The 25,872-nt window shown below is 41.3% G+C and overlaps 3 protein-coding genes across 3 annotated transcripts; 1 reads left to right on the forward strand and 2 right to left on the reverse strand.

Annotated features, from left to right (window-relative positions):
- Positions 1–75: 75 nt before the first annotated feature.
- LOC134747430 (ubiquitin-like-conjugating enzyme ATG10) lies at positions 76–1,271 on the reverse strand. The gene is made up of 2 exons (XM_063682055.1): positions 825–1,271; positions 76–520 (listed from the first exon to the last, which is right to left on the reverse strand). The coding sequence occupies exons 1-2, from the start codon at positions 1,115–1,117 to the stop codon at positions 319–321; spliced, it is 495 nt and encodes a 164-aa protein (XP_063538125.1). The 5' UTR covers positions 1,118–1,271; the 3' UTR covers positions 76–318.
- A 455-nt stretch (positions 1,272–1,726) lies between these two features.
- Positions 1,727–6,876, forward strand: LOC134743098 (spermidine synthase). The gene is made up of 5 exons (XM_063676424.1): positions 1,727–1,881; positions 2,062–2,280; positions 2,850–2,975; positions 4,682–4,980; positions 5,444–6,876. The coding sequence occupies exons 2-5, from the start codon at positions 2,077–2,079 to the stop codon at positions 5,676–5,678; spliced, it is 864 nt and encodes a 287-aa protein (XP_063532494.1). The 5' UTR covers positions 1,727–1,881; positions 2,062–2,076; the 3' UTR covers positions 5,679–6,876.
- Positions 6,877–8,632: 1,756 nt separating this feature from the next.
- On the reverse strand, positions 8,633–22,435 carry LOC134743641 (interleukin-1 receptor-associated kinase 4). The gene is made up of 4 exons (XM_063677224.1): positions 22,089–22,435; positions 11,526–11,692; positions 9,518–10,476; positions 8,633–9,192 (listed from the first exon to the last, which is right to left on the reverse strand). Exons 1-4 carry the CDS (start codon positions 22,250–22,252, stop codon positions 8,803–8,805), a joined length of 1,680 nt encoding a protein of 559 aa, XP_063533294.1. The 5' UTR covers positions 22,253–22,435; the 3' UTR covers positions 8,633–8,802.
- Positions 22,436–25,872: the final 3,437 nt, after the last annotated feature.

Genomic DNA, 25,872 nt, shown 5'->3' on the forward strand with positions numbered 1-25,872 from the left:
TTAAAACTCATTAAAACTAGTTTTGCGTAACGCCTTAGTTACTGTAGTTGGGATTTTTCAGTCGAAACTAGTAAAGTAATTAAATAAACACTTTATTGTACGAAAAAATATTAGTTACTAAATAATATATGTATTATTAATTTTTTCAGTGCCCTGGTAAAAATTATGACTGTGTCTACTGCATACGCTGGTACAGAAACGACTTGATTTAATCTTACATATAAATCACAAATAATCAGCGATAACGGCTTACAAATAAATAAAAACATAGTGTAAGCTACATAATAAAATAAAACATCAGAAATAAATAAAATTAACTTACAAGCCATATTCTACAGGTAAATCTAATTTTATCAATGGAATTATTAATCCAAGAAATGTCACAATAATGTTCTTTGATTTGTTCTTAAAAACCAAGAGCAGTTCTTCAGTGTGGCAAGGGTGCACCATGAAATATGGACGGAAGAAAATTGGGTGCTCCTGTTGAGTTACAACAGAGTAAATGTCCTTTTCACTGATACTGAAACAAATTTGGAAAATCTTACAAGAATCCTATCCAGAAAACTAAACATGGTCATAGCATTGTAGTTAAGTAGATTGTTGAAAAAGAAATGCATTTTATTATTAGTGCTTATGTTGCAGTGTATTTGTGAAAAACAACTTTTTCCCATTCTGTTGCCATTATCAATAAACCTTGAGTAATGACAAAAAGTTAATGATTGTATAATCAAAATGTTTGAAAACGGTAAATAGGAACTTGGGAAAAAGTACTAGTGGAGGGTATGGTGCGTAAACAACCTAGCCAAATCAAATACAAATTTTACCTGATAAAAGACATTTGTCTAATATTCTCCAAAGTCAGGAGGGCTCCTGTTGAGTTCCACACATTAAAACTGAATGATGGTACGCCATAACTATGGTTGTAATATATTACATACTCAAATTTTAGAAGAGTAGAGTCATCTGTTTCTTCACAAACTTTAAAGCTCTCTTTCTTGAGGTATGTCTTACTTTTATCTTGTAGTTGCAACAGTTGCCATCCGTCGTTTAGTTTTTGCGATATCTTTAAAAACTGTTCAGCAGCAATGATAAAGACTTCGTAAGATATTGCGCTCATACTGTAAAACTCATAATAAAAGCAATTAGGTTCAATAAACTACAGTAATATTTTTTAATAATTAAGCTATCGCTGTTGATCAAAACAAAACTTATACGGACTACGATACGGTACGCCGGTACGGCAACAACCGACAATACGGTTCGGTCGGCGGTGTGAGGGTGTGACCGTGACTGTGAGTCTGTGACATGACATTGGCATAAAAATGACAAATGACAGGTTGGAAACGTTTGAGACAGCGAATTCTAGGTCTGTGTTTGAGAGTTTGAGACATCCCTTGAATAAATAACACAACCATATTTATTAAAATTATGGTAATTTTAGCTGCCTTCATTACATTAGTTTTCATTTTATTCGAAAGCTCGAAGCTGATTAGCGAACTAGACTCCACACTCGCGTTCGCGGCTTCGCGCACGTGTGTGTGGAGGAACCTTTAGATTCTCCTTTTACAAAATTAAAATTAAATGTTAGTAAATATAACAGCGCATATTTATCTGCGTTTACGAGGTTTAATTTGTATCTTAAATACTTTGGTAGGATCAGCTGACACGTTTGTCAAGTTGTCAGTGTCACTGATACTGTCAAACCATGTCAAACTATAGTGGATGGCTGGATGCGAAGTTTACGAAGTTGCTCGACTGCTTGTAGTCTGATTAAACTTGCGGCGAAGTTTTAACGCATTCTGACGCTTCAAGAGTTATTAAACATATTAATTTTGTTCATATATTCATTTCTGTGCTCTGATTTTGTTCGCGCATCAGAAAGTAAGTTAATTTTTTAAACTAATTACTTACCGTCTTGGTACATTTTGTCTGAAATAACTCAAAAATCTTGTAACCTTTCAATTAATTATGGTTATTTCTCAAATATATTCAAATAAGAATTCTGTAATTTTTTTTCAATATTTGGGTTTTGAAGTTTTCATGAATTATTTGTATTTCTAGAGACAATTTCTCGTAATGGACTCTCTTAAAAAAAACTGGTTTACTGAGGCATGCGAATTATGGCCCGGAGGCACGTTTTCGTTCGAAGTGAAGGAGGTGCTTTGTGATGAGAAATCTGAATACCAACATGTTCAAGTTTTTGATACTACAAGTTTAGGTAAAGTTTTGGTACTGGATGGGATCATACAGTGTACTGAAAAAGACGAATTTTCTTATCAGGTAAGTTTTACTGGGTTTATTTCAGTTTTCAGTTACCTATTGAAATTTAAAATACAGGATTAGTGGAACTAAATCACTGCATGTTACAGTTCACAAACAAACATTTATTTGCATTAAATAAGTACAAATGTGGTGAATTACAGTTTACAGTGTTCATTGAAACAAAAAGAATAATGAATAAAAAGCTGAATCACTCAACTTGCAACATACATATGATGGCAAACCCTGCGCACATAACCAAGTTGCCAATTGAACTGACATATGTTATTGTTCCGAAAGTAAATTTACAAAAGTTACATTGTTTGAATTTATTTGTGTTGTGTTATACTTAGTTATAGTAAATATTTTTTTAATGTTAATAGCCTGCCTACACTATCGCATTGGGAAACTGTGAAGATAGCTGTAAAATTTATAAAATAATTAAAAAATGTATGTATTAAAATATGAGAACATTATTTATAATATTGGAGTATTATGAACACTACCAATGATACAGTTTTGAGTTTGTTAAAATTACTATCAGTTCAAATTAAGTTAAATTGTGTGTAAATAACATGGTGTTTTTGTAGGAGATGATATCATTCCTGCCTTTATGTTGCCACAAAAATCCTGAAAAAGTACTAATTGTGGGTGGAGGTGATGGCGGAGTAGCCAGAGAAGTTGCCAAGCATCCCAAAGTGAAACAAATTGTTCAGGTAAGCTTTATATGAAACATAAAAAACCTGCTGACGGTTTTCGGTATTTGATTATTGTATTGTCATCTGTATTATATATTATTGTATGATATGGCTATAATGGATATGGCCAAAATGATATGGCTAGGGTAAAATCAACATGTTAGATTTTATTAAATTGTTTTTTACAATTGAATTTGATGCAAGTGTGTTAAAAGTAGATATGATAATTACATCCAACATCGTAACTCTAATAATGAAAACAGTGATACACATTATTTATAGGTAAGTACTTATTTGTAATTAATTATAGTGCCTTAAATTGAAACAGCATAAGATGGCAATCATTATTTATTCATTAATATTGGAATAATAAAAATCATTGCTTAGTAATGATGCTTCTTGTTAATTATGCTATTAAACAATAATAAGTACAATGAGGCTTGTTTACAATCTCATTAGTAATTGCAATAACTGCATATTAACCCTCAACACACCTAATAACCAAAATTATTTAAATACCAGTAGAATAGTAATTTAGATAAGGATTTGAAATAGTTGATGATACCAACATTGTTAGTAATAAAGCATAGATAAAGTATTAGTTTGCTTAGACTGATAGACAGTTAAATGTGTTGTTATCTGAACTTGGAATTGTAAGGTCGGGTGGTTATCTCTCTTATCAGTACCCCAGGCTGACCCGGCAACAACAGGATGTACCTATAAAGACAACTTATTCAGTATGCTAACTTTGAAATTACGGATTCTCGATTCAGCTAGCAGCATAGGTAGGTTACTTACAATAGAGTATTTGACTACCAGTCAAATCAGTCTTTTTTTCGATCTGTCAAAACGATTTTGCTACTATGGAATTTATATGAAACACTAGCATGTGATGTCACAATCAAATTACCTACTCTTTATAGTTTTATACGGGTTTTAAAATACAAATAATAGTGTCTAAAAATAACTGCTGTCTACATTTCTCTATTAATCTTCTGGTGCTTTATTTCATGCATGGTGTAAAATAACTTATTTTAGATACAGTCAAATACCCTATTGTTGGTATATAATAAGGTTGGTAAGTTTCTAATTTAAAGATTTTTTTTAAGTGAGACACGCACTTGCATATTTGTCTACTCATAATTGAAAGACTTACTGAAATAATTGGACGTACGACCAACGATAACGGCGGTCAACCTGATAATATACCTAGGTATGTTATATGTGGCTTTCCACATAGAAAGATCCTTATGCTTCATGTACAATAAGGTCCTTTTTATCTGAAATTCAAACAGAAATTCTGATAATAGGTGCACATGAGCATAAGGACCCTTCTTTAAGTAACCCACATATTTAAGTAATTCATACTTGGGCTAGCTAAAACGTTTATGAACATTGTAGCAATTTATTCCTTACTTAATCACTGTCGCCCGAAAGAAAAAGGTACAAGGTTAAGTGTATCTTCAGCTCCTCTCAATACGTTATTTTAAACGATTTCAGCGCCATCTGCGTTAAGCTTTGCTCGTTTATTCTCATTCCGAAAATATTTGTGTAGGTTTTTTCTTTTATTGGTAATGCAATACCCTCGTTAACGCAGATAACCAAACGTGAACCTTATTGCGACTGAGTAAGGTCTACCAACAGTCAGTTAATTGCGTAGCTGATACAATAACCTGAGTATAGCCAGAAATCCACTATATTGTAAGTAAAACTATTATTTCCAGGTGGAAATCGACGCAAAAGTAATAGAAGTATCAAAGAAACACCTCCCCTTCATGGCCGTAGGCTTCGACAGTCCAAAGCTGACGCTGCACGTTGGCGACGGCTTCGACTTTATGAAGCATCACAGCGCTGAGTTTGACGTGATCATCACCGACAGCAGCGACCCCGTCGGCCCGGCCGTCACTCTGTTCCAAGAGAATTACTTCAGCTTAATGAAGAGTGCCTTGAGGGAGGGCGGTATTGTGTGCTCGCAGGCGGGTACTATTTGGAATGACTTGCAACTTGTCAGGAGTACACTGAGGTAAGTTTACCTCTTTCTACGAGCTTTTTAATATTCACAGTATTTAATAATTCATATTTAAGGCATATCATTCTGCTGTTGTTGCCCAGCAGTGGGACACAAAATTAGGCTAATAAAAATATATATATTTTTTTTAAATAATAATGGCAACATTCTTTTGAATATTTATCTGGTTCAAATTGGTACATAAAGTCCGTCAAACCAATTTTTTCAGTGGCGGTAGGTTAAAATGACTATCCTCGTCCCTTTTTGTGGGTGTACTGTAATACTAGTGTTAGAAAAAAGACAGTATGATTTTCTCCACCTAAACTGCAGTAAAAAGGGACTTGCCAAACTATAATTAGTATTTTTTAAGAATCAGCACACAACACACATATCCCGAAGGCCTTGGAATACGCAGTTAATGACAAATTTATATTAGGATACTTTTGAAAAACCTATGTTTAACACATACTTTTTACAGCCATTGCAGAAAACAGTTCCCCTCAGCGGCTTACGCCTACGCGTCAGTACCGACTTACCCGTCCGGCCAGATCGGGTTCGTGATCGGTTCTCTCACCCCCGACGCGCGTTTCGACGTTCCCACCATTACCTTTACTAAAGACGAGGAAGCCGCCATGAAGCTGAGGTACTACAACTCGGAGGTGCACAAGGCTGCGTTCGTGCTGCCGACGTTTGTTAAATATCAGCTCGCGTAGGTACTTAACTCGGAACGGGTCTAGTTAACGGTACATTTAAGCATAGTTCACTTGTATAATGATATTGCTCTTAAAGAAATGCCCACTGCGTCGCATGCGCGACGTAAGTCATATGCATAGTCTTTAGTTGTCAAGCCAAGCCAGTTTGAGATTCTATTATATTAGAAACCGCAAACTGGAGGCGCCATAAAAGAAGGCTCAGAAGGCTAGAGTCGGACCAAGCTAACTTTGCAAGCCTTCTTTGTACTAACCAGCGGCATTATCCACCTGCCTCATTATATACCTACACTACAGTTCATTATGTATCAACTGCTTTGGACCATTGGGATGACAATAGATAAACATTAAATAGCGTTCGGGCACCTCCGGTTTGCGGTTTCTAATACAATAGACAATAATAGGTATATTAATCCCAAACTAGCTCGACTTGAAAACTAGACTATACCAAGGACCATCCATGACCATACTTTCGTAGCGTGTGCCACAGTGGGAAGTGAAATTTATAAGTAGTCCACTGACTCTAAATTATGATTATTATGAAATAACAAATTTAGTATTTTCTCTCGATTATGAACAGTTTTATTATAACAATTTCAAATGTGAAATACCCCTAGTTTTTATACCTATTTAGGTATAGCGAATGCAATAAGGAAAGGCATATCATTCTGTTGTTGTTTATAGATGTTTTCACTGTTGGCTAATTGTTAATTTATAGTTATTCGTTAAGACATTAAAATTTTGTACTCCGTACCAAACTTTGTTCATTGAGCATTTATTTTTTATACTGTCTAAAAAATTTATTTTTATACAACTGTTCCAAATTGTTCCATATCTTTGAAAACGAAGGTACTGATTATTTTAATAGGGCTATGGTTATAATGTAAGACTGAATGTTATAAGGCCATACATATATGTACGCTTTGATATTTGCGAAGACGCGTCTGAATAGTCTGAAGCTTGTCTCATTTCTGACATTCCATATTTTTTATTACCAAACATAACGTACAAGCTTACTTATAATATTATACAAATAAGTATACAATATTGTAGTGAATTTAATAAATAAAATGCATTTAGACTATTGGGAAAGATTTGCTCAGAATCTATATAATACGACATTTTTATACATATTTTTGTATACCTATTTATAAAACATTTATGTACAAGTTACATCGATAACAATAAATTATGTTTTTTATTGTGTATTTTTTTCTCCATCCAACATGCCTAGGCCTACAGTAAATATGCTACACTCTAGCCACACTAACTTTGCACAAGCTTGGCAGTAAGCATACATATCCCTATAAGCTCCTTACCATTCTTGAGGAACCACTTGGCATAAAGCGCGCTCCAGACTACGCGGCGCGAAGCCGCGAACGCGAGTGTGGATTCGCTGATTAGCTAACGGACTATAATTATAGTAATAATTTAAATTAGAACAAGCTAGTCTTTTTGATAGGCAGCCAGACGAACAGAGTATGTAATAAACATAGGTTTAAATGGCTTATTTTAAAAGTATTAGGTATATGTAACATATAGGTACCTACAATGTATAAATAAAAAACCGGACAATTGCGAGTCGGACTCGCCCACCGAGGGTTCCGTACTTTTTAGCATTTGTTGTTATAGAAGAAATAAGTCATCTCTGAATATTTCAACTGTAGCTGTCACGGTTCATGAGATACAGCCTGGTGACAAACAGACGGACAGAGGAGTTAGTAATAGGGTCCCGTTTTTACCCTTTGGGTACGGAACCCTAAAAATTAAATACTCGCTTTCAGGGCTCATTACCTCATTACAATTATCTTTCTTTTTGTTTTTTTTTTTGCAAACCTATTTCTAGTTTCCGATTTTAAAGCTTAAACAAAAAATAATGATGTCACGTCAGTGAGTGATGTCAGTAGACTAAAAGATTTTTCCACTTTCCAGTGCGATTTTTTTTCATAGTCGTTCTTATATCGCGCTGTGCTGTGCATACATGTTTAGTGAGTGATTGTAAACATTTTAGAACTCCGTATGACATCAGATCAGAGCTACTATGCGTAAGTTATGCATTTTTCTCTATCAAAATAACCGACCCTAACGCGCTGGCCACGACATTGCGCAACTACCTTAGGCTAAGGCGACAACCATAGGTTGGAGCGAGACACCGCGATCGGGGCTTTCGCTTCCACCTATGGTTGTCGTTGACGCCTTAGCCTATAAGCTAGTCGCGCAATGTCGTGGCCAGCGCGTCAAGCGTCCGCTAGTTGGCATTGGCACGGTTGCACAGAGCGGGTGAGTGAGTTATCGAAAACCACGACCTCAATTTTGGAAGCCACACGCCTTATCACCAGGCTACCAGCTGCTTCCCGACCTTCCAAAGCTATCGGTAACATTAGAATAAATAAATAAAAACATTGTAAATTTTAGTAGATTGTATTACAAGGGAGCAAAATGACATATTTACGGCGAGGCCGTACATTGAATCCTAAACGAAGCGAAGGATTCAATAATAGAATCCCGAGAGTAACGAGGGATTCTAAAGTGTGTTACGCCCAAGATGTAAATAATTTTGCTACCATGTGACACATACAATTTTTCACATCACCTATGAGGTAATTATGATGTTTGAAAATATTATTTAAGCTAAAAAAATAATGTGCAAAAAAAATTAAAAATAATGTCCTAGAACAGAAAAGTGTCACTTTGATCCCTCCTAGCAGGGTAGAAAAGTGCCACTTTGATCCCTCCTAGCAGGGAAGAAAAACCCCTTTTTCGAATTGGTGATGTGAAAAAATATTTGCTGCACAAAGTATGAGTCAGAATCAGAATTGAAGCCGTCACTTTTTCTCAAGCACTTCTAATTTTTTGTAAAGCATGGGAAACTAAAAAGTATAAGGTATTCAAACTATTATTTTATAGCATAATTTTATAATATCAATTTAAAAAACCTTATTATAATAAAGTAATCTGCAATGACGTGTAGATTCATCTTTCTCTTATACATATGTTACACTTATACCTATATTATAAATATTTTAATATTTTGACTATCAAGATATAACTCCTAAAATATAGACTCAAAATTCAGGTCTCTAGGACCTAGGTCTTAGTCCTTAAATCATCACGGATGTATAGCACCTCAGTTGTCATTAAAGGCATTCAATATATTACATATAGCTTCACTTGTCGGCCGGTCATGCCTGTTGTTCTCCAAACATTTCTTAACTAACATAAAGATCTCTCCGGCCTTTGTCCATTGAGTTGTCTGGTCCAGAAATTCATAAATACTTTTCCCACAACTCGTACCTTCATAAATGTAAGTCTTAATGTCTATTTTTGTATTGTCTGTTAGGACAAGAGGCTTGAGGCCAGTTAAGAGTTCTAGTAGGACGATTCCGTAGCTGAATATGTCTGATTTCTGAGTGACAGTTCCTTGCATCGCCTCGGGTGCCATGTAAACTTGTGTTCCAAATGTTGTTGGCATGATGAATGTTTCCTCGTACGATTTCGTTAGACCGAAGTCACAGAGCTGTAACAAAAACATTTTGTTTTTAATCGGCATTGACTAACATAAAAAAAAGCATTTAATTGTAGGAGTAGTCTTTTTTACGTCAGTTTCATAGTGAGGAGAGTCATTGATGTATATGATTAGTTCTACTTGAAATTAAAGAAAATGAGGGCATTGGTCTAATAAAGAGTATGTAGTTGACTGTGGCAAAATTTTATTTGTATTATTTTTTGCCTCGATAAGACTTTATTGTACTTATAGCATGAAAACATTTGTTTGCAGTTTCGTCTACAAAGCGTACAGAATAGTCTTCATCAACATGCATATTATGTAGTTCAACACAAACCTTGGGGACAAAGTCTTTCGTAAGCAAAATGTTTGCGCTTTTGACGTCACCATGGACGAAGTTAATTCTGGAAACATTTTGTGCGCTGGGGTCTGTTGCTGACGGCGCGGCGGGATGGTCTGTTCGGTTGCTGTGCAGGTAGTGGAGCCCCTCCGCTGTTCCCTGCATGACAGCTATCCTCTGTCTCTCATTTAACACTTTTTCAGCTATTTTCTCAATCAAAGAACCACCTTCAATGAATTCGCAAACAATACAAGGCACCGGACCATTTTTAGAAAATCCCAATATTGGAACTATATTTATGTGTCGAAACTGCGAAAGATAGCGTACTTCGGAATTAAATGTTCTCATCACTTCTGCTTGGTTGGGCTGGTTGTGAGTTTTCTTGACGGCCAGCATGCCGTGTCTCGGGTGGGGAGCTTTGAATACAACCCCAAACCCACCAGATCCTATTTTACAAATATCAGAAAAATTATTTGTGGCAGTTTGTAATTCCTCATAATCAAAGTGAGTCAAGTCCGGATCTTGGAGGATTGATGAATCTATTTTACTACTCAGGGTCAGACCTTCAGTTGTTCCTTGAAATACAGGAATATTTGGCACAGAAGTCTGAAATTGCTGATATTCAGATTGATAATCCAATTGATGACTGGAAGGCTGGAAGTTAAGTTGTTGAAGATAGGGTTGTTGATCATTCAATTGTTCACTAAACTGTTCATTGCTGGATTCTTTTTTATAGGATTCATCACTGCCAACAGACTTTGCTATTAGCTTAAAATTAGGCATGTTATATACTTGTTCAGTTTTCTGTCCTTGTATGTCATTATTAGTTTCATTATTTACAGATTTCATTTGTGCAGTTGTGTCCCTTATTTCTGAGGTGCTCTCATTCAATAAAAGAGAGATGTTTTCAGTTACAGGAGCTCCCGGTCCTTGTGTTGGCCGCGGGGGAAGAGGCTCTGAAAATGTGAATAGAATAAAAATAATTTTATTTGTTAAAACAAACACAGAAGAGAAAATTATACAAAACAGAAAAAATAGGAAGAAAGAAATGCCATGAATTAATGGTCTCATCTGAGCATGATGCTGGTGAGTTCTAGTGCTGATCTTCCCATGAGACCCTTATTTCTGACCTCAGATGAGCTCCGAGAATGAGATGTTAGGATCATTTTCATTTAATCCACAATTAATCTTCATTTTTATATTTACACATTCACGGCCAAGAACCTGCTAGGTGGGTTCATTTTGTATTGGAAATGGGGAGCTTGGCACTGAAAGTAACTAAAAGACCCTTATGTTATTGTATGTGCAAAGTTTTATTACAATCCGACACGTAGTTTTAAAATGAGAATGAAACTCCGTTTGTACGGGAAGGTGAAATTCGGCCGAGCTTACTGCGGACTCTTAACCTTTTGGACGCCAATGACCGATATATACGCACCGTAAGTTCAACGCCAAAGACTGATTAATCGGTCATAGACCACAGAGCAACATAGACCTACATGCATATGCATAAAGTTCAATTTCAGCTTTGACACTTTGGTGATGTGGCGTCCGAGTGACAACTTTTGTGTTTGACACGGCACCAAAAGGGTTATTATCTTGGAAACCATTTATTTTTTACCCACGGATAATAGTGTCTCATTTGTTACAAATTAAGTCTAGTTTGAGCTCCTTAAAGGAATACCTTGTTTTTATATATTATATATTTACCCAGATTTTAAATTAGAGGGATTCATATAAGATTAGGTCGGGTAAGAAAGACCCTGGGACTAGAGAAACACTTTTAGGGAAAATAAACAGTTCAAGATACTTGAATATTAAAAATAAAATAATGCACAAACAAAATTAAATTAAAAATACTCTTATTCCTCAATTTTTTTCTCTTGCACCAACAAAATAAACTATGTTTCTCTTATCCCACCTGACCTTATTTCATTTTCTTGAACAATAATGAAAAATATATTTATTAATTTTATAATTGGATGCCATATTACACATTTATTACCTCCCAAAATGTCAGCTATTTCATCTGCAAGTCGCATCATCTCTGCTTTCAATGCAATTTGTTGCACTGTCTTCAGCGTGGGCCTGATTTGGCCGGAGGTCCCCCATTCATCAAACAAAATTTTTGCACATTTTTCATTAACAACCCTGGAATGATCCTCAATCAATCTGTAAAACAAAAAGTGACAGTCAGGAGTTGGTCAAAAATAGAGGCCTTATTCCTACAAACGAGCGTATTTTGCAAAATGCTTCCTTTTTCATTCAACATTACGACGTAACTATTAGTATTTATTCAAAAACTGTTAACGTTCTTAAATAATCATTTCCTAAACTAGCGGCTGAAATAGTTAAAGTTTTCATTTTCTCTTTTTAAACCTAAAATAAATGAGTTTTCCAGGGAGTATTTTTCAAAATTTGCAGTGAGAAGTGTCGTTTCGGTTGCCAATTTTGCAGTAAACAAGAATCATTTGGTACATAAATGATTACAATTCAATTCACCATATCTTGTACGAGGGGTTGAAATGATTGAAAGTCAAAGATTCATTTAAAAAAATTGATAAAATACCTTCCGTGTTTTCTTCATTTTTTCGGTGAAAACAGGGTCGCATTATATTTTTTTATCGCAAATTGTACTTATATTTTGCCCTCAAAATAATATTATAGCAAACTCTAACTTTATGGAGATTACTCTAGGACCTATTTTCCCGTAAATTTAAATATTTTTAAAAGACGTATAAATCACGCTGCACCGACGCTGCGCGCTCAGTCGCCGCCGGGCGCGCTTAGGGGACGGACCTGTGCTCGATCGTCAGGCATTTGTTTCGTTCGTAACCAGCGAGCTAGTTCCGAGAAATGGTGTATACTGCGATTAGAAAATCTAGATCCTTAGGTGATCATAAGTACATTTTATAGCACAAATATTAAATTTTTTCGCCTAGGTGATCGGGTCTGTTCAGGGTGCCTAGCCAAGATGCCAACCGTTTAGGTACCTATAGTTTACATTAAAACCGAATCTGTAGCTGGCCTCTGAATGGGTAGTAGAAACGGGTTCCGTATGTCTTTCCCTTTCCAGATGACCAAGGTGCCTAGCCAAGATGCCAACCGTTTAGGTACCTAGAATATAATTTACATTAAAACCAAATCTGTAGCTGGCCTCTAAAATGGGTCATAGAAACGCGTTCCTTGTGTATTTCGCTTTATAGATGACCAGGGTGCCTAGCCAAGATGCCAACCGTTTAGTTACCTATAGTTTACATTAAAACCAAATCTGTAGCTGGCCTCTGAATGGGTAGTAGAAACGGGTTCCGTATGTCTTTCCCTTTCCAGATGACCAAGGTGCCTAGCCAAGATGCCAACCGTTTAGGTACCTAGAATATAATTTACATTAAAACCAAATCTGTAGCTGGCCTCTAAAATGGGTCGTAGAAACGCGTTCCTTGTATCTTTCGCTTTCTAGATGACCAGGGTGCCTAGCCAAAATGCCAACCGTTTAGGTACCTATAGTCTACATTAAAACCAAATCTGTAGCTGGCCTCTGAATGGGTAGTAGAAACGCGTTCCGTATGTCTTTCCCTTTCCAGATGGCCAGGGTGTCCAGCCAAGATGCCAACCGTTTACGCTCCGTAGCGAACGAAACGCAACTGTCTCTGTCGCATTAATATGTAAGAGTGATAGATAGAGATTACCCTATCATTCGCTACGGAACGAACGACTGGCATCTTGGCTAGGCACCCAGGTTTAGGTACCTATAGTTTACATTAAAACCAAATCTATAGCTGGCCACTGTAATGGGTAATAGAAACGCGTTCCGTATGTGTTTCGCTTTGCAGATGACCAGGGTGCCTAGCCAAGATGCCAACCGTTTACGCTCCGTAGCGAACGAAACGCAACCGTCTCTGTCGCACTAATATGGAAGAGTGATAGAGAGAGATTACCCTATCGTTCGCTGCGGAACGAACGACTGGCATCTTAGCTAGGCACCCAGGTTTAGGTACCTATTATAGTTTACATTATAACCAAATCTATAGCTGGCCACTGTAATGGGTAATAGAAACGCGTTCCGTATGTGTTTCATTTTGCAGATGACCAGGGTGCCTAGCCAAGATGCCAACCGTTTACGCTCCGTAGCGAACGAATCGCAACCGTCTCTGTCGCACTAATATGGAAGAGTGATAGAGAGAGATTACCCTATCGTTCGCTACGGAACGAACGACTGGCATCTTGGCTAGGTACTCTGATTATCTGGAAAGCAAAACACATACGGAACGCGTTTCTTTTACCCATTTCAGTGGCCAGCTACAGATTTGGTTTTAAGTGATTTTAACGTAAACTGTAGGTACTAAACCCGAGTGCCTAGCCAAGATTCCAGTCGTTCGTTCCGGAGCGAACAATAGCGTAATCTCTCTCTATCACTTTTCAATATTAGTGCGACAGAGACAGTTACATTTCGTTTGCTACGGAGCGTAAACGGTTGGCATCTTGGCTAGGCACCCTGGTAATTTGGAAAGCGAAAGACATACGGATCGCGTTTCTATTACCCATTTCAGAGGCCAGCTGCAAATTTGGTTTTAATGTAAACTATAAGTACCTAAACGGTTGGCATCTTGGCTAGGCACCCTGGTCATCTTTGGGTACAAGTATGTATATTTTCTTAACATAATAAACTAAAATTACTATTACCATGCATATAAAATAAAATAAAAGAGTGGCTATAACAAATAACTAGTTTTTTGCGCGGTGCGCGGGGCCCGAGGGCCCCGCGGTCATCGTGTTGTTGTTGTTGTTGTTGTTCTGTTGTTTGTGCTGTTGTTTTTGGTGCTGTTGTTTTGTTGTTGGTCTTGTTGTTTTTGGTGCAGTTGTTTTTGGTGCTGTAGTTGTTGTTGTTGGTGCTGTAGTTGTTGAGGTGTTGTTGTTGGTGCTGTTGTTGATGTGTTGTTGTTGTTGGTGCTGTTGTTGATGTGTAGTTGTTGTTGTTGGTGCAGTAGTTTTGTTTTCCAATGGAAAAAGTAATAAAGTTGTACTTTTGGTAGAAAGAAAAGATCCGCATGCGAGCACTTCATACCCGCAGCTCGGCCTTCGGCCTCGCGTGCTTGGGAAATCGTAAGGGACGCTTCGGGCCTTCGGCCCTACGCGGAGCTCGGCCTTCGGCCTTCGCTGGGTTTCGAAGCTCAGCGTCGGGCCTTCGGCCCGCCGCTTCGCTTATTAAAACACTTGGGGAGGGTTGGTTCTGCTTTGGGCGGTAAGCGGGAAGTTGGAGCTTAAACACGACCCAATAGTAAAAATGTCTTGACAAGCTCACGTCGGGCCTACGGCCTTCGGCCTTCGGCCCGCCGTTTCGCTCGTCTAAGACATTTTCACTATTGGGTCGTGTTTAAGCTCCAACTTCCCCCTCTCGTGTGACGCTTCGGGCCTTCGGCCCTACGCGGAGCTCGGCCTTCGGCCTTCGCAAGCCTTGACGCTCCGCCGTCGGGCCTTCGGCCCGCCGGCTTCGCTTATTAAGACACTTGGGGAGGGTTGGTTCTGCTTTGGGCGGTAAGCGGGAAGTTGGAGCTTAAACACGACCCAATAGTAAAAATGTCTTGACAAGCTCACGTCGGGCCTACGGCCTTCGGCCTACGGCCCGCCGTTTCGCTCGTCTAAGACATTTTCACTATTGGGTCGTGTTTAAGCTCCAACTTCCCCCTCTCGTGTGACGCTTCGGGCCTTCGGCCCTACGCGGAGCTCGGCCTTCGGCCTTCGCAAGCCTCGACGCTCCGCCGTCGGGCCTTCGGCCCGCCGGCTTCGCTTATCAACACGGTTGACTTGGTAGAACACTTGGAAGCACTGCATTCACGCAGCTCGGCCTTCGGCCTCGCTTTAAATTACTTGGGGTTGGCACGCTTGGGGGTCGGGGTGAAGGCTCCGGGCCTTCGGCCCTCCGCCGGGGTCGGCCTTCGGCCTCCCGGCCCGAAGCTCGCCCTTCGGGCTCGCTTAACACACTTTTTGTATAGGATTTTGCTTTGTTCGTCCTTAACGCAGCTCGGCCTTCGGCCTCGCCCAAAATTACTGGGGGTTGGGGGTGCCTGGCCGTTCGGGGTGAAGCTCCGGGCCTGGCGGCCCGTCGCGGGGTCGGCCTTCGGCCTCCCGGCCTGAAGCTCGCCCTTCGGGCTCGCTTAACCTACTCGAAAATTTGACTTTGCCTCTGTCCGCCGCCATTTTGGATTTTTCCAAAAAATTTTTTGGACATACTAATCTTGGGCCCCGAGGCTCGCCGCATGCCAAATCTCAGCGCGCTCGGACCAACTTGAAAAAAAAAAAAAAAAAAAAGTCGGCCATTTTGAAAATTTTTAAATGCAGTCGTACTTCTCTCGGGGCCCTCTATGACATTTGGTCGAGCACCCCCCACCTATCTAGCACCGTTTAAAAGTTACCATACAAAAAAAAAGTGGCCATTTTTTCCGCCATTTTGGATTTTTTCAAAAATTTTTTTTTCCATACCAATCTAGGGGACCCCGAGATTCCGTGACCGAAATTTCAGCGCGCTAGGACCATTTTGAAAATTGGCCGCCATTTTGAATCCGCCATTTTGAAAAAAAAATGGCGGCTTCAAAAACTGCCCAGGGTCCTCTATGACATTTGGTCGAGCACCCCCCCACTAAGTTTTACCGTTTAGCCGGGCCGTCCAACATTTTTGTCGTCTTCCACTTGTCCAAAAAATCCATATTTTTCTGGACCTACATTTTCCGAGCTCTATACAAAACTTTTTTTTTTTTTGGTCCAACCCTCGTAGTTTCCAAATAAAACGTATACATTAGAAATGAGTCGTAATGTAGCTATATATATTATTAACTAGTTTTTTGCGCGGTGCGCGGGGCCCGAGGGCCCCGCGGTCATCGTGTTGTTGTTGTTGTTGTTGTTGTTGTTGTTGTTGTTTTGTTGTTGCTGTTGTTGTCTTGTTGTTGGTCTTGTTGTTTTTGGTGCTGTTGTTGATGTTGGTGCAGTTGTTTTTGGTGCTGTAGTTGTTGGTGCAGTTGTTTTTGGTGCTGTTGTTGATGTGTCGTTGTTGTTGGTGCTGTTGTTGATGTGTTGTTGTTGTTGTTGCTGTTGTTGGTGCAGTAGTATTGTTTTCCAATGGAAAAAGTAATAAAGTTGTACTTTTGGTAGAAAGAAAAGATCCGCATGCGAGCACTTCATACCCGCAGCTCGGCCTTCGGCCTCGCGTGCTTGGGAAATCGTAAGGGACGCTTCGGGCCTTCGGCCCTACGCGGAGCTCGGCCTTCGGCCTTCGCTGGGTTTCGAAGCTCAGCGTCGGGCCTTCGGCCCGCCGCTTCGCTTATTAAAACACTTGGAGAGTTGGTTTTTCTCTGGGCGGTAAGCGGCAAGTTGGAGCTTAAACACGACCCAATAGTAAAAATGTCTTGACAAGCTCACGTCGGGCCTACGGCCTTCGGCCTTCGGCCCGCCGTTTCGCTCGTCTAAGACATTTTCACTATTGGGTCGTGTTTAAGCTCCAACTTCCCCCTCTCGTGTGACGCTTCGGGCCTTCGGCCCTACGCGGAGCTCGGCCTTCAGCCTTCGCGAGCCTTGACGCTCCGCCGTCGGGCCTTCGGCCCGCCGGCTTCGCTTATTAAGACACTTGGGGAGGGTTGGTTCTGCTTTGGGCGGTAAGCGGGAAGTTGGAGCTTAAACACGACCCAATAGTAAAAATGTCTTGACAAGCTCACGTCGGGCCTACGGCCTTCGGCCTTCGGCCCGCCGTTTCGCTCGTCTAAGACATTTTCACTATTGGGTCGTGTTTAAGCTCCAACTTCCCCCTCTCGTGTGACGCTTCGGGCCTTCGGCCCTACGCGGAGCTCGGCCTTCGGCCTTCGCGAGCCTTGACGCTCCGCCGTCGGGCCTTCGGCCCGCCGGCTTCGCTTATTAAGACACTTGGGGAGGGTTGGTTCTGCTTTGGGCGGTAAGCGGGAAGTTGGAGCTTAAACACGACCCAATAGTAAAAATGTCTTGACAAGCTCACGTCGGGCCTACGGCCTTCGGCCTTCGGCCCGCCGTTTCGCTCGTCTAAGACATTTTCACTATTGGGTCGTGTTTAAGCTCCAACTTCCCCCTCTCGTGTGACGCTTCGGGCCTTCGGCCCTACGCGGAGCTCGGCCTTCGGCCTTCGCAAACCTTGACGCTTTGCCGTCGGGCCTTCGGCCCGCCGGCTTCGCTTATCAAGACAGTTGACTTGGTAGAACGCTTGGGAGCACTGCATTCACGCAGCTCGGCCTTCGGCCTCGCTTTAAATTACTTGGGGTTGGCACGCTTGGGAGTCGGGATGAAGGCTCCGGGCCTTCGGCCCTCCGCCGGGGTCGGCCTTCGGCCTCCCGGCCCGAAGCTCGCCCTTCGGGCTCGCTTAACACACTTTTTGTATAGGATTTTGCTTTGTTCGTCCTTAACGCAGCTCGGCCTTCGGCCTCGCCCAAAATTACTGGGGGTTGGGGGTGCCTGGCCATTCGGGGTGAAGCTCCGGGCCTGACGGCCCGTCGCGGGGTCGGCCTTCGGCCTCCCGGCCTGAAGCTCGCCCTTCGGGCTCGCTTGACCTACTCGAAAATTTGATTTTGCCCCTGTCCGCCGCCATTTTGGATTTTTCCAAAAAATTTTTTCGACATACTAATCTTGGGCCCCGAGGCTCGCCGCATGCCAAATCTCAGCGCGCTCGGACCAACTTGAAAAAAAAAAAAAAAAAAAGTCGGCCATTTTGAAAATTTTTAAATGCAGTCGTACTTCTCTCGGGGCCCTCTATGACATTTGGTCGAGCACCCCCCACCTATCTAGCACCGTTTAAAAGTTCCCATACAAAAAAAAAGTGGCCATTTTTTCCGCCATTTTGAATTTTTTCAAAATTTTTTTTTTCCATACCAATCTAGGGGACCCCGAGATTCCGTGACCGAAATTTCAGCGCGCTAGGACCATTTTGAAAATTGGCCGCCATTTTGAATCCGCCATTTTGAAAAAAAAATGGTGGCTTCAAAAACTGCCCAGGGTCCTCTATGACATTTGGTCGAGCACCCCCCACCTACCTCTCACCGTTTAGCCGGGCCGTCCAACATTTTTGTCGTCTTCCACTTGTCCAAAAAATCCATATTTTTCTGGACCTACAAATTCCGCCCTCTATACAAAACTTTTTTTGGTTTTCTCTTAACCCTTGTACTTTCCAAATAAAAGGCGTATATGAGAAATGTATCGGAATGTAGCTATATATAATATTAACTAGTTTTTTGCGCGGTGCGCGGGGCCCGAGGGCCCCGCGGTCATCGTGTTGTTGTTGTTGTTGTTGTTGTTGTTGTTTTGTTGTTTGTGCTGTTGTTGTTTTGGTGCTGTTGTTGGTCTTGTTGTTTTTGGTGCTGTTGTTTTGGTGCTGTTGTTTTTGGTGCTGTAGTTGTTGAGGTGTTGTTGTTGGTGCTGTTGTTTGTGCTGTTGTTGTTGTGTTGTTGTTGTTGGTGCAGTAGTTTTGTTTTCCAATGGAAAAAGTAATAAAGTTGTACTTTTGGTAGAAAGAAAAGATCCGCATGCGAGCACTTCATACCCGCAGCTCGGCCTTCGGCCTCGCGTGCTTGGGAAATCGTAGGGGACGCTTCGGGCCTTCGGCCCTACGCGGAGCTCGGCCTTCGGCCTTCGCTGGGTTTCGAAGCTCAGCGTCGGGCCTTCGGCCCGCCGCTTCGCTTATTAAAACACTTGGAGGGTTGGTTCTGCTTTGGGCGGTAAGCGGGAAGTTGGAGCTTAAACACGACCCAATAGTAAAAATGTCTTGACAAGCTCACGTCGGGCCTACGGCCTTCGGCCTTCGGCCCGCCGTTTCGCTCGTCTAAGACATTTTCACTATTGGGTCGTGTTTAAGCTCCAACTTCCCCCTCTCGTGTGACGCTTCGGGCCTTCGGCCCTACGCGGAGCTCGGCCTTCGGCCTTCGCGAGCCTTGACGCTCCGCCGTCGGGCCTTCGGCCCGCCGGCTTCGCTTATTAAGACACTTGGGGAGGGTTGGTTCTGCTTTGGGCGGTAAGCGGGAAGTTGGAGCTTAAACACGACCCAATAGTAAAAATGTCTTGACAAGCTCACGTCGGGCCTACGGCCTTCGGCCTTCGGCCCGCCGTTTCGCTCGTCTAAGACATTTTTACTATTGGGTCGTGTTTAAGCTCCAACTTCCCCCTCTCGTGTGACGCTTCGGGCCTTCGGCCCTACGCGGAGCTCGGCCTTCGGCCTTCGCAAGCCTTGACGCTCCGCCGTCGGGCCTTCGGCCCGCCGCTTCGCTTATTAAAACACTTGGAGGGTTGGTTCTGCTTTGGGCGGTAAGCGGGAAGTTGGAGCTTAAACACGACCCAATAGTAAAAATGTCTTGACAAGCTCACGTCGGGCCTACGGCCTTCGGCCTTCGGCCCGCCGTTTCGCTCGTCTAAGACATTTTCACTATTGGGTCGTGTTTAAGCTCCAACTTCCCCCTCTCGTGTGACGCTTCGGGCCTTCGGCCCTACGCGGAGCTCGGCCTTCGGCCTTCGCAAACCTAGACGCTTTGCCGTCGGGCCTTCGGCCCGCCGGCTTCGCTTATCAAGACAGTTGACTTGGTAGAACGCTTGGGAGCGCTGCATTCACGCAGCTCGGCCTTCGGCCTCGCTTTAAATTACTTGGAGTTGGCACGCTTGGGAGTCGGGGTGAAGGCTCCGGGCCTTCGGCCCTCCGCCGGGGTCGGCCTTCGGCCTCCCGGCCTGAAGCTCGCCCTTCGGGCTCGCTTAAGACACTTTTTGTATAGGATTTTGCTTTGTTCGTCCTTAACGCAGCTCGGCCTTCGGCCTCGCCCAAAATTACTGGAGGTTGGGGGTGCCTGGCCGTTGGGGGTGAAGCTCCGGGCCTGACGGCCCGTCGCGGGGTCGGCCTTCGGCCTCCCGGCCTGAAGCTCGCCCTTCGGGCTCGCTTCGCCTACTCGAAAATTTGACTTTGCCCCTGTCCGCCGCCATTTTGGATTTTTCCAAAAATTTTTTTCGACATACTAATCTTGGGCCCCGAGGCTCGCCGCATGCCAAATCTCAGCGCGCTCGGACCAACTTGAAAAAAAAAAAAAAAAAAAGTCGGCCATTTTGAAAAATTTTAAATGCAGTCGTACTTCTCTCGGGGCCCTCTATGACATTTGGTCGAGCACCCCCCACCTATCTAGCACCGTTTAAAAGTTCCCATACAAAAAAAAGTGGCCATTTTTTCCGCCATTTTGAATTTTTTTGAAATTTTTTTTTTCCATACCAATCTAGGGGACCCCGAGATTACGTGACCGAAATTTCAGCGCGCTAGGACCATTTTGAAAATTGGCCGCCATTTTGAATCCGCCATTTTGAAAAAAAAATGGCGGCTTCAGAAACTGCCCAGGGTCCTCTATGACATTTGGTCGAGCACCCCCCCACTAAGTCTTACCGTTTCGGCGTGCTCTTATGCGGAATCCTCGTCTTCCACTTGTCCAAAAAATCCATATTTTTCTGGACCTACATTTTTTGAGCTTTATACAATACTTTTTTTTTTTTCGGTGTAACCCTTTTAGTTTCCAAATAAAACGTATATATGAGAAATCAGTCGTAATGTAGCTATATATATTATTAATGTTACTTGCTATTGAAATCGACAACAATCAAGATTATTCTTCACTGCGTTCAAAACGCGTTATAGTTGCCGGCGCTCGCGTACCGCGCGTCAACGCCATCTATTGAGTGTTATTTCGTGAAATCGATGAACGCTCCAGGGAATAAGGGCTCTTAATGGCTCCTCACCAGTGGCCATGAACCACTTCAATGAGGGCTACCATTTTTGTGCTCACTAGTTGGCTCCACTATAGATGTAGGTCGAGAAGAACAGATGTCAAAATTCTTCTAGGCTTATTTTTATAAAATCAATATGTATTTATACACAAACGTATTTTAATGTCTAAATGTGCCATTTTTTCAATCTGTTTAATTTTGCATATCTTTTAGTTGGCCCTTTTTTTAAACCACTAACATTTATTGAGCTATACGAGTATCTATTGTTTATTGAATTATGAATAAGGAGTGCAAATTCCCGATAAAAAAGCTTGAAACCCCCAAACACTTCTATGCATTTGACATTTGGAAAGACCTCCATCTACACTAGCACCCGTAGCGGCGAAATTAAACGTGGTAGCCCTCATTGAATAAAAAAATGACAGTGGTTTTAAACAATTTGGTTTTTGATTAATTTTTAGCCTCTTGTTTAAAAACGTTTTTATAATAGGACATAATATTTATACAATACAAAATAAATATTCTTTATTGCTCACCAATGACGATTGGAACATTACATACATAATATATAACTTAAACTAGCTTATTTATGTGATGATGACTCATATTTGTGCCAATTTCAACCAAAAGGGTACTTATTGTCAGTTGTCAATAAGGTGCTAAAATTTCCATATAGCTTCAATTTGAAATCAAGGTTATCAACAACCGACAATGTGGTACTTAAAAGCTTAGCAGAGACTATAATTCAAAATTTTATTTTCCAATTCTGTTTTCAAATTCAACACAATCCAATTTTCAGTTTGTGACTCACCTTATGTTTTCACTATTATATTTACGATCGGAGTTTTCCTTCTGAGGGTCCATTGGTATAAAGGCCATGAATTTCTTCCAATCGTCTTCTACAATATGCAAAATTTTTATTATGGTATCGAGAGTGCCCTCTTTTAAGTTCCGAATTTCTGTATTTGCCAACATGACCTTTAACAAAACACAACTTTGTTTTTAAAACTTAGCACACTCCACTTTTCGAATAGTGCTGAACACACTAACACAGTAGTTACAATAATTAAGAGGATCGTAATCTATGCAACGTTTATATTATTAACTCTTTGGGTTTACTCAGTAAAACGTGGAAAAACTAAAATCTGAACTCGACCCGACCTAAGTTAACTAAAATTGATTTGACAGATTGTAAATTTTTGACGTTTTACCGAATTTGACATAACAGTGTAAGGGTATATACACACCTCACAGCTATTGGCCGGTCGAAGTATTTAGCAGATGGCGCCAGCATAGCTTGCCCTGTCAATCCCTAAGGTCGTAACACACCATCGCACCGCACCGCGACCTTGGAGCAGTTCTAGGAATAGGTAGTACTGGCGTGGGCTTCCACACTATCGCACCGAACCGTCAAAACGGTGCGATCCTACCTTAAGCCCGCTCCACTACGCGGCGAGCAGCCGCGAACGCGAGTGTGGTCTATTTCGCTGATTAGCGAACTAGACTTTAAGGTCCCTCCACACTCATGCGCGAATCCGCGAACACGAATGTGGAGTCTAGTTCGCTGATCATCGAACTAGACTACACACTCACGTTCGCAGCTTCGCGCCGCGATTCGCGCACGAGTGTGGAGGGCCCTCCAGACTCGCGTTCGCGGCTTCGCGCCGTGATTCGCGCATGAGTGTGGAGTGCCCTTTACAGACTACCGCACACATATATTCTTTGCCGCACACGTGCACCAGTGTTGCCAAGTGTCCCATATTTCCGTTCCGTTCCACGAAAAACATGGAAATATGGGACACTTGGCAACACTGGCGCACGTGTGCGGCAGTCTGTAAAGGGCCCTACACACTCGTGTGCGAATCGCGGCGCGAAGCCGCGAACGCGAGTGTGGAGTCTAGTTCGCTAATCAGCGAAATCGACTCCACACTCGCGTTCGCGGCTTCGTGCCGCGTCGTCTGGAGCGAGCTTAAGGTACAGTTTGGCAAAAAAGAGTAGAAATTAAAAAAAAAAAAATTATAAAAAAACAAAAAACCCGACTGCACACTAAAAAGAGGAAAACAAGCCCCTAAACTAGAAATATTGTTTAATCAAATGCTTTAAGCCAAGCTATGGAATACCGTTTAAACAATATAAAAAATGCACTATGAACTGTGTATGTAATCGATAGTTAAATAAATAAAAACTTATTCTAAACACTAACTAAATAATTATAATTTATAAATGTTGATGGTAAGTATCGCAGGCGGGGACCAACACAGGGTTACTTATAGTCATTTTGGTTGATGGTTGTTAAGTTCACTATTTAGCAGAATGTTACTTAGGTAGGTATTTTCGTTGGTCGTCCCCGCCTGCAATACTTACCATCGACATTTATAAATTATAATTATTTAGTTAGTATTTAGAATAAGTTTTTATTTAATATTGTCTTCGGTTACCGCGATAGTTACTCATGAAATAAAACTATGAAAACGGATTATATCGCGTATATTGAATTTATAATACATCCCGACGTTTCGAACTCTTTACAGCGTCCGTGGTCAACGGGTGACTGAGGAAAAATTACAAAATGCAAAAATACCCACATACTAAAATAATGAACAATCATAGACTACAAACTTTAAGGCTGGTTGTACATGCAAAATCGGTTCATAAGGCTAGTTATACACTATAATTATTTTTCAAGTAAAGATATATATATATACGCGATAAAAATAAACTATGCCGGCTCCAACCCTACACCACGGACCCGAGAAGATTTAATTCCCTCCTAAATTGTAGGAGGGTATCCCAATATGGGACCGGCAACAAACTCGGCGGGACACATCTTTTCAAAACATCAGAATGTCCAGCATCATCCAACACTACGGTCTCACAGTCTATGTCTCGCTTGCTCCTTTATCAGGTGGACTACAGGATCCCAAGCTGGTGGTAGAGAAAAGCCATCTTCCCTATTAAAGTTTGGATATTTCTTAATCTCAATGGCCTCGCGCAGCATTCTGGGTATGTAACGCTTCTCCTTGGCAAGAACCAGAGGCTTATCAAACTTGATTGAGTGATTGGCTTTATCCATGACATGCTCACAGACAGCAGACCTAGGTCGACGGTGCTTGACATCAGCTATGTGTTCCTTCACCCGAGTGGAAATGCTCCGTTTCGTCTGCCCGACATATGATAGGCCACACTCACAGTCCAGCCTGTACACTCCTGCAGTCTGTAGAGGGGTATTGCATTTTACAGGCCTCAGGAATTGTGACATCTTCTTCATTGGCTTGAAATATGTTTTTATAGAAGCACGCTTCAAGATGTGGCTGATCCTGTCCGTGACCCCCCTGACAAAAGGCAGAATGGCAGGCCTGCGCTCGACTGTGGGGGGGGGGGGGTGTGTGTGGGTGGTTCAATATACGCGATATAATCCGTTTTCATAGTTTTATTTCATAAGTTTTTATTTATTTAACTATCGATTACATACACATTTCATAGTGCATTTTTTATATTGTTTAAACGGTATTCCATAGCTTGGTTTAAAGCATTTGATTAAACAATATTTCTTGTGGGGCTTGTTTTCCTCTTTTTAGTGTGCAGTCGGGTTTTTTGTTTTTTTATAAAAAATATTTTTTTATTTATAACGTTTTAGTTGAAAAAAAGAACGAGTTATTACTTTATAATTTTCGCTTCGGACGAGGAAGTATCGAAAAAAATCACTTAGAAAAGTCGACCGTCAACGACGTGTGCCCTCATGTCATGCGTGTGCATGTGCCCCGGGTTGTAGACTCGAGAATATCCCCCTCCGTACCGCACCGCGCGCCACAAGGCAGGCCACGCCCTTCTTTGCCCGCTACCAGACCGCTACGCGAGAGGTGCGCGGGAGTTGCAGAACAAGTTATTTGCTAATTGCTTGCTAACGCGTGGGTGGCTTGCGTTTACGAAGAATTAACATGTTCCTGTAGGAATTTCGGGGTAAAATGTATCCTATGATACTCCCGTGATCAAGATGAATCTAATGATACCTCATATATCAAATTATTTCAAAGTGAATGTAAAATAGTTATTTTCGATACTAGTGCGGAAAAGAGGAAACTCGAAACGAGTGGCGATAAATTAAAACACGACCGCAGGGAGTGTTTTAAATCGACACGAGTTGCGAATTACCTATTCGGACGTGTATCGAACAACGTTTTACAGTACATATGGCCCTTTTAAACTTTCGAAATATGCACAAAAAGTGCACTTCACGCACTAGTGCGAGAAAGTAGCACCATATGTACTGTAAAAAATATTATCTCTGTATCCCGTAGGACTTTCGGGATAAAACGTATCCTACGACACTCCCGTGATCAAGACGACAACTAACTCTCTTTTAAAAACATTTTCACAAAAAAGACAAATCACAGGTTCTATTCCTCAGGGCAGTGTTTTAGGCTGCATCCTATTCTTAATCTACATTAACGATCTGGCAAAAATAATAAATACCGAATATACAAAATGTTTCCTATATGCCGATGATATATCTATAGTATTCTCTTGTTCAAACAGTAACAATCTAACTCATAAGTTAAATAAATTAAATAATATTTTTGAAACCGTAATTCAAT

Source organism: Cydia strobilella, chromosome 1 (assembly GCF_947568885.1).
Source record: "Cydia strobilella chromosome 1, ilCydStro3.1, whole genome shotgun sequence".
In the NCBI taxonomy this organism is placed as follows: Eukaryota; Metazoa; Arthropoda; class Insecta; order Lepidoptera; family Tortricidae; genus Cydia; species Cydia strobilella.

Excerpts from the sequence above, each read along its gene's own strand:
- LOC134747430 (XM_063682055.1), bottom strand. The coding sequence starts at position 1,117 with ATGAGCGCAATATCTTACGAAGTCTTTATCATTGCTGCTGAACAGTTT. Across the intron at positions 521-824 it reads AGACAAATGTCTTTTATCAG|TATCAGTGAAAAGGACATTT; the intron begins GTAAAATTTGTA and ends AATTTGTTTCAG.
- LOC134743098 (XM_063676424.1), top strand. The coding sequence starts at position 2,077 with ATGGACTCTCTTAAAAAAAACTGGTTTACTGAGGCATGCGAATTATGG. Across the intron at positions 2,281-2,849 it reads AAGACGAATTTTCTTATCAG|GAGATGATATCATTCCTGCC; the intron begins GTAAGTTTTACT and ends GTGTTTTTGTAG. Across the intron at positions 2,976-4,681 it reads AAGTGAAACAAATTGTTCAG|GTGGAAATCGACGCAAAAGT; the intron begins GTAAGCTTTATA and ends TATTATTTCCAG.
- LOC134743641 (XM_063677224.1), bottom strand. The coding sequence starts at position 22,252 with ATGTTGGCAAATACAGAAATTCGGAACTTAAAAGAGGGCACTCTCGAT. Across the intron at positions 10,477-11,525 it reads AATAGCTGACATTTTGGGAG|AGCCTCTTCCCCCGCGGCCA; the intron begins GTAATAAATGTG and ends TCACATTTTCAG. Across the intron at positions 9,193-9,517 it reads CGAAAGACTTTGTCCCCAAG|CTCTGTGACTTCGGTCTAAC; the intron begins GTTTGTGTTGAA and ends TTTTTGTTACAG.